The 7112-nt window shown below is 47.5% G+C and overlaps 1 protein-coding gene across 1 annotated transcript in view; it reads right to left on the bottom strand.

Annotated features, from left to right (window-relative positions):
• Positions 1–7112, bottom strand: part of KMT2B (lysine (K)-specific methyltransferase 2B) — a gene marked incomplete at its 5' end in the record, with an annotated part of 51282 nt that overhangs the window by 40906 nt on the left and 3264 nt on the right. The window contains 5 exons of the mRNA XM_015408570.1: positions 427–467; positions 1402–1515; positions 2952–3069; positions 3189–3284; positions 4707–4853. Coding sequence (XP_015264056.1) covers positions 427–467; positions 1402–1515; positions 2952–3069; positions 3189–3284; positions 4707–4853 — 516 coding nt within the window. The remainder of the gene's footprint in view (positions 1–426; positions 468–1401; positions 1516–2951; positions 3070–3188; positions 3285–4706; positions 4854–7112) is intronic.

The raw sequence follows: 7112 nt of genomic DNA, 5'->3' as shown, positions 1-7112 counted from the left end.
GCAGGGGCGGCAGGAGTAGAAGACGCTCTCGGGTAGGTTGGACAAGATCTCATAGCCCTCGTCTGGAGAGGAGAAAGGGGACAGGACGGGATGACCTCAAGCTCACTGTGTGGCACACCAGGGTCAGTGAACCAGGCTGACACATTGACAGGCGGCCTTGGACAATTTAAGAGCCGAACTGTGCGAACATTTGGAGCACGTGATCAATAAAGAGCCGGTATAAACATCAATGCATCGAAAACATACAGCTCGTTAAGGTAAAGGTTTCCCTCGAAACCTACAGCTCGTTAAGGTAAAGGTTTCCTGCTCGAAAGCCAGTCGAATCTGATTCTAGGGTTGCGGTGCTCATCTCCGTTTCAAAGCCGAAGAGCCAGCGCTGTACGAAGACGTTTCCGTGGTCATGTGGCCGGCATGACTAAACACTACGACTCTCTCGGGTAGGTTGGACAAGATCTCATAGCCCTCGTCTGGAGAGGAGAAAGGGGACAGGACGGGATGACCTGAAGCTCACTGTGTGGCACACCAGGGTCAGTGAACCAGGCTGACACATTGACAGGCGGCCTTGGACAATTTAAGAGCCGAACTGTGCGAACATTTGGAACACATGATCAATAAAGAGCTGGTATAAACATCAATGCATCGAAAATATACAGCTCGTTACTAATAACTTAATAAATCCTTCAGGTATCTGCAGCCCAAACACTGGCTGGTGTGAGTCCTTTATTAGGAAGTGGCACACACCAGGGCTTCCAAGAAATCGTAACTATACACAGCAGCAACCTGCACGACAGTTGTAGCGCGTTGCCATAAATCTGTGCGTGGCTTGCACTTGGGTCGCTGGTAACTGCTCTCCTCCATCGCTTCCCTTTCTGGAAAGCATCTCTGAGAGGCCCTATAGAATCACAGAATTGGAAGGGACCTCCAGGGTCATCTAGTCCAACCCCCTGCACAATGCAGGAAATTCAGAAATACCTGTGAATTCACAAATTCCTGTGAAATTCACAAAATTATACCCAATATAAATCCCATAAAGATCTTTGCCTGCCACAGCCTTTGTGTCCTGGCTCTTCTAGCATCCCACCTACCCCTCCAATATACCTTATTTCATTTGGTTTCCAAACAGAATCGCATTTGATTCCATACTGAGTCGCCGTTGGCTCCAGAGCCAAAGGTTCTGCAGCCCTGGCTTGGTGCAAGGAGAACAATGTCTCCGAGCTCGTGTATGTTGAGCATGTGACCGCTGCTGAGCACCCAACCATTCACTGTCCTCTCTTAACGGAGGCAGAATTTCATTCCCAAGTAGAAGTCCTCCCGCACCCCAGCCCCGAGGACACACACTGGTGGATAACGGTTAGTGGCACAGCTGCAATGAGACTATCTTGCTCTGGCCGTGGAACAAACCTGAAAGGCCCTCGCACTTGGCGTGAACCCAGTGGTCGCACTTGGCACACTGCATCATCTTGCTCTCGTAGTCATTGTCCTCATAGCAGTGCAAGCAGATAGGGCAGTAATTACCTGGGCGGGGAGAGAAAGGGAGCCAGTCTAGCCTTTTCCCCTTCCAGGGCTGGATTAATAGTCAGCCGCAATAGACTGGGGACAGTGTCTGAGCAACATACCTCCTCCCCTGCTCGCAATCTTACCTCTGCGACCAAAAACCCATGAAAACGTTTTCGAGTTGATGGAGAAATGAGCCAAAAATGACTCCATTTTGTGTGCCTTAAAACTTAAAACCGTTGTATGTCCTGAACTCTGCCTGAATACTGCTAACATCATAAATCCTGCTGACATCATTTAGGAGAGGTTACGTTAAGAACGTGCGTACCTGCTTCAAGTAGATCTAGTGCTGTACTCAAAAAGAAGAGAAGAAGAGGAGACTGGATTTATACCCCACCCTTCACTACCCGAAGGAGTCCCAGAGTTGCTTACAATCCCTTTCCCTTCCCCTCCCCACAACAGACACACTGTGAGGTAGGTGGGGCTGAGAGAACTCTCTTGGGAACTGCCCTTGAGAGAACAGCTCTGAAAGAACTTATGCCTGACCCAAGGTCACACCAGCAGCTGCATAAGATAAACAACTTCCTGGTGATGCCTGCCCTGAGATAAGAGACAGAAGTTAAGACGATGAAGACATAAACTGTGAACAGCTGCCTGCCTTGAGTAATTGTCTGTTCTCTATATGTTAGGTTGCTGTAATGTGCATTAAAGAAATGTAATTGGTAAGTGTATTGATAATGAAAACCTAGTAAATACATAGTGAATAGGCCAGAGGGAAACTGGTGATGAAAGATGACACTAATTATGAAACATACAAAAATATACATGTATTTATTAAACACAAATTAAAATAACAAATAACGGCCCATTCATACCTCATATACAAATATAAAAATACAAACATATACAAAATATGAAATATTATTTCATATTTTGTATATGTTTGATTGTATATACTTTTACATATTAGCCAATATGTTCTATTTGCATTAGACCTCTGAGGAAGGCCTGTGAAGGCCGAAACGCGTTAGGTCCATTTCATCAGCCTTTGTATTTTTATATTTGTATATGAGGTATGAATGGGCCGTTATTTGTTATTTTAATTTGTGTTTAATAAATACATGTATATTTTTGTATGTTTCATAATTAGATTTTTTAGAGTTGGCCCTCTTCTATTCTTGACTAACCTTTTTAGGTTCTGAATTCTAGGTTTTAGGTTCAGGTTTTTTTCCCCTTTCCCCCTTTTCTGTCCTTACTGATGAAAGATGACACTACATAATGCCTGGTGCACGCATTAGAATTTTGAAGAACTTACTTTCAGTGTTTGGGTAAGGATCCCTCCTTAGTTTGAACTACTTAAGATTCTTTTCTGCTAAAGTCCACTGCCTTTGTTTGAACCCCTCGTGGGATCCTCGAGAATTTCCCCGTCAAAGTTCAGACTCCCTCCTGCCCCTCACCTTTATCGTACAGCACCGAGCAGGCGGAGCACAAGCTGTAGTCGCTAGACCACTCGGTGTCCCAGTTCTTCCCAGGAGCGGTGCCGCAGCTCTTGCAGCGGATGCAGGCCGAGCAGATCTGGAAGGGCAAGAGGGAGGGGAGGGTGGTGGGTCGTCAGCTGGACCAAGGGGATGGCTGAGCCCACAGAGCTAGGCCAACAACCCTCCTCCGAGCGCCTGCTCTTTGCGGAGACTTACCCAGCCTTTCCTCTTACGGAAAGGTTTCGTGGGGTAGTTGGGCCCCAGACAAGCCAGGTGATAGCAGTTCCTGCAGCGCTCGCATTCCAGCAGTTGCTGCAAGAGGAGGGGAGAGACATCACGAAAAGCGAGCAGTTACTACGCATGTTTAGGGGTGGGAGCGCACGGTGCCTATTCATAAACTGGCACCAGAGAACCCCAAGGAGATCTACAGAGAGAACAATGGTGAAAGATAAAACAGAGCATCTCTGCATGGACAGGATCGCTACACAAAGTCGAGCAGGGTGCCATGTTTAGCACTGCGAGTAGAAGCCGCTGAACAAAAGGAGTCTCAGGACCCTGGGAAGAAACTGCACATTTCTGTCCCTCGTGGAAAAAGTCCTTCTCTTCACTATTCTGCCTAGATCCAGATGCCGAGCAGCTCCAAGATCCACCGTTCCTGATATCTTGCTGAAAGTCCCTGTCATTTAGACTACAGGCAATTGCCAATTTGCAGAGCTCACTTTCCTGAACCACATTGTCTGAAACCACCTAAGTCGTTCAGAGCCTGCCGTCAACAGCATCCACAGAAGCAGTTGCTTTCTGGGGGACAGCAAGGTCCCTTTGAGATCACTCAGCCTCTTGCTGACTAGTTGGAAGTATGTGTCAGGGTCCCCAACACCCTAGTAAATCCAGCACCAAGTTTTGGTAGTAAGTATAGTGATTAGGGCTTGCAAAATACCGAGCTGCTTTATTTTTCCTGAAACAAGAAAAAAAAATACCCTGCCTGGATTATACAAATTTGCATGTATTTCTTCACATGTTCTGAAGTAGCTCAGTGGTTTATGCCTTATCATAAGCACTGTTTCTACGGCTGATATAATACACTGTGAATGGCGGCGAAGCCCCTCTCCACTGCCCACCCGCCCATAACATTTCCAGCAAGCATCGCTCACTTGATTTTTCAAGGAACTTGAGGGGCTCCAGAGGACGGATTCTATATGCCAAGCCCACATCACAACCTCCTGTCTGTCTTCATAATCTCAGAATAGCCTTCACGTCTATTCGGTTCCAGGCCATGCCAACAGCTTTGCTTGATGAGCGCTACGCTCAAAAAACGCTCACTGTGCGCTTATGTATTTTGCAGAGCTCCAGTTCCAGAGGGTTTACCCCCTTTATGTTCTGTCCTGCCCACAGAGAAGTGGATTTCGCATCTCTCAGATCCTGACTCGCTCCAGTTCCAGAGGGTTTACCCCCTTTACGTTCTGTCCTGTCCACACAGAACCTAGAGCCAAATGTCTCGCAGCGTTTTCAAAGGCCTTTCACTCTTCCTCTGAAGCAGAGAAATGGATTTCGCATCTCTCAGATCCTGACTTGCTCATTTCATACAGAGCGTTGCTGTCTGCCCTGACAGCCAGGAAAATCTGAATGAATTAGCCCCCTCCTGGAATCACTGGATGTGCATGGCCTCAGTGGTGCTGGCCCCAACTGCCACCCGCCCCACAAAGAACTCACACCGAGTTAACACCCCCCCCTTGCCTTGGATGCCTTGTTTTTGCGGCCGCAGACGTGACAGAATTTGCAGCGGCGGCAACACCAGCTCTCCTCCTGCTCCGGCAGCGGCTGCTCATCCTCCTCCAGGCAGAAGATGTGGAAAGGGTCACAACACACCTGGCAGAACACAAGCTGCAGAACACATGAAGCAGACGACGGTCCCCTTGGTAAGCAAACACCTGCTCAAATCAGTGAATACAAAGGCCAGCAGTAACAGGAACAAGCCCCCTCAAAAGCAAGTCATATCCGCTGGTATCTTCCCCGAAGAGCTTTACCCTTGACTGAACAACGTTTACTGGAGATCCCTGGCCCGAGAGACACATGCCTAGCCTCGACCAGAGCCAGAGTGTTCTCGGCTCTGTCTCTGTCTAGGTGGAACAGGCTCCCAGTTGGGATCAGGGGGCCTGAGGGACTTATGACAGTTCCACAAGGCCTGTAAAGCGGAGCTGTTCCACCAGGTCTCTGGATGAGGTGGTGGCTGCCTCGCCATTCCTGGCCTCCCCTCCCCTACCAGCCCCCCTCATCCAGCTACGTGGACCAGTATACCAACATATTATTGGATGGGGGCGAGGCCCAATTATTATCTCGGTGGCCCTCCTGGTGCCACACACACAGTTATAGTCCTACGGCCTACATACCACCATCTCGCCATCATGGAGTTTAAATGGGGCTTTAGATTTTTATTTGAACTGTACTCATCATTATACGTTTCACTGCTGTGTTGTGGCCAGCCCTGAGCCCACCTGTGGGGAGGGTGGGCTAAAAGTCACATAAGTAAACAAGGTGCTCTGAAATGGCTGCATTAAAACAGGGGTCTGCAAGCCAGATCCAGCTCAGCCTGGAGTCAAACAGGGCTCTTGACCGAAGAAAATGGAATCATTACTGTGTGCCGGAGGGTAGGTGGGAATGAGAGAATCGCCAACATGTGAAGGGAACGGCAGGCAAATAAAGTTTTGTGGGACTGATGGCTTTGTGGAAAGGGAACTGAAAGAGGGGAACAGCTGCCAGCAGTGTTCCCTCTAAGCTGAGTTAGTGTGAGCTAGCTCACAGTTTTTTAGCCTCCTGCTCACAGAGGAAGGATGGCTCCAGAGCAAACCAAGTTATGCAGCAGCCAAATCGCTCACTCACAACTTTAATACCAGTAGCTCACAAAGTACAATTCTTGCTCACAAGACCCCCACAGCTTAGAGGAAGCATTGGCTGCCAGGTATCCACGGGTGAAACATGTACAGATTTTTATTCATTTACATAATTTATAGTCCACCTTTCTCACTTGGACTCAAGGCGGATTTATACAGAGTGAGTCACCACAATCAACAGGATGGGGTATTCAATACACAATGCGGTAGGACTGATCAGAAGCCTAAAAACAGAACTGGGGCAAAGCGTAAGTCTTAACCTGGTATATTAAATGATGCCAAAAATCACACAGCAGGACCCTAGTTTCAGTCATCCCGCAAATGGGCAAAATCAACAACTCCTCGCACACACGCCTGCTCTGTTGTGGCCCCCGCCTCAGGGAACGGCCTGGCCTGAGAAGCTCAGGAAGGCACTTGCTTTCCTGGCTTTCCACAAGCTATGCAAAGTGGATTATTCAAGAGCGCTTTTCTGTACAGGCAACACAGTAAATGATTCACAAGGTTACGGAGATAAATTATTAGGGGCTATGGGCGAGACCTACTCTTGTTTGGCTTGTTGAGCCTGGGGTTCTACTACCGTGTTTCCCCGAAAATAAGACACTGTCTTATATTTATTTTTTCTCAAGAAGACACACTAAGGCTTATACCACAAATGCATAGAAATCCTGCTAGGGCTTATTTTTGGGGTAGGTCTTATTTTTATGCCGGTGCAGAAACGTTATAGATTATTAATCAACATGTCAATCATCAGTAAAGTTGTCTGTTTTCAGTTGGGCAGTCGTGTGGATCTGAAGCAAGAGAAAGAAAAGCCTATTTACATAACTGGAAACAGACAAGGGAACAAAGTTTTGAGTTTTATACCCAGTTTTATTCTGGGTATAAGCTTCCCTATGCATGCACACAAAAGGTTACACCCAGAATTAAAGCTTCCTGGGTCTTAAAGGTGCCACTGGGACTCAAACTTCGTTCTCTTGTCTGTTTCCAGTTACGTAAACGGGCTTTTCTTTTATTGAATCTTTTGCACTGGATTTTGACAGTTTGGCTTTTCCGCTGTCAAAGGCTGCAGACCTCTGCCTTGGTGATGAGAAGCCTCCTCTTTTAACTTCTACATCCATCACCCTTTTATACAGACAAAGCCAGCCCTGGTCCTCAGGTCAAAGGCTGCAGACTTCTGCCTTGATGATGAGAAGCTTCCTCTTTTAACTTCTACATCCATCACCCTTTTATATAGGTAAAGCCAGCTCTGGTCCTC

This window comes from Gekko japonicus, unplaced genomic scaffold, assembly GCF_001447785.1.
Source record: "Gekko japonicus isolate JY-2015 unplaced genomic scaffold, Gekko_japonicus_V1.1 scaffold1388, whole genome shotgun sequence".
Taxonomy (NCBI): Eukaryota; Metazoa; Chordata; class Lepidosauria; order Squamata; family Gekkonidae; genus Gekko; species Gekko japonicus.
Note: the sequence above shows the minus strand (reverse complement) of the source record. Positions and strands in the feature narration are given on the sequence as shown.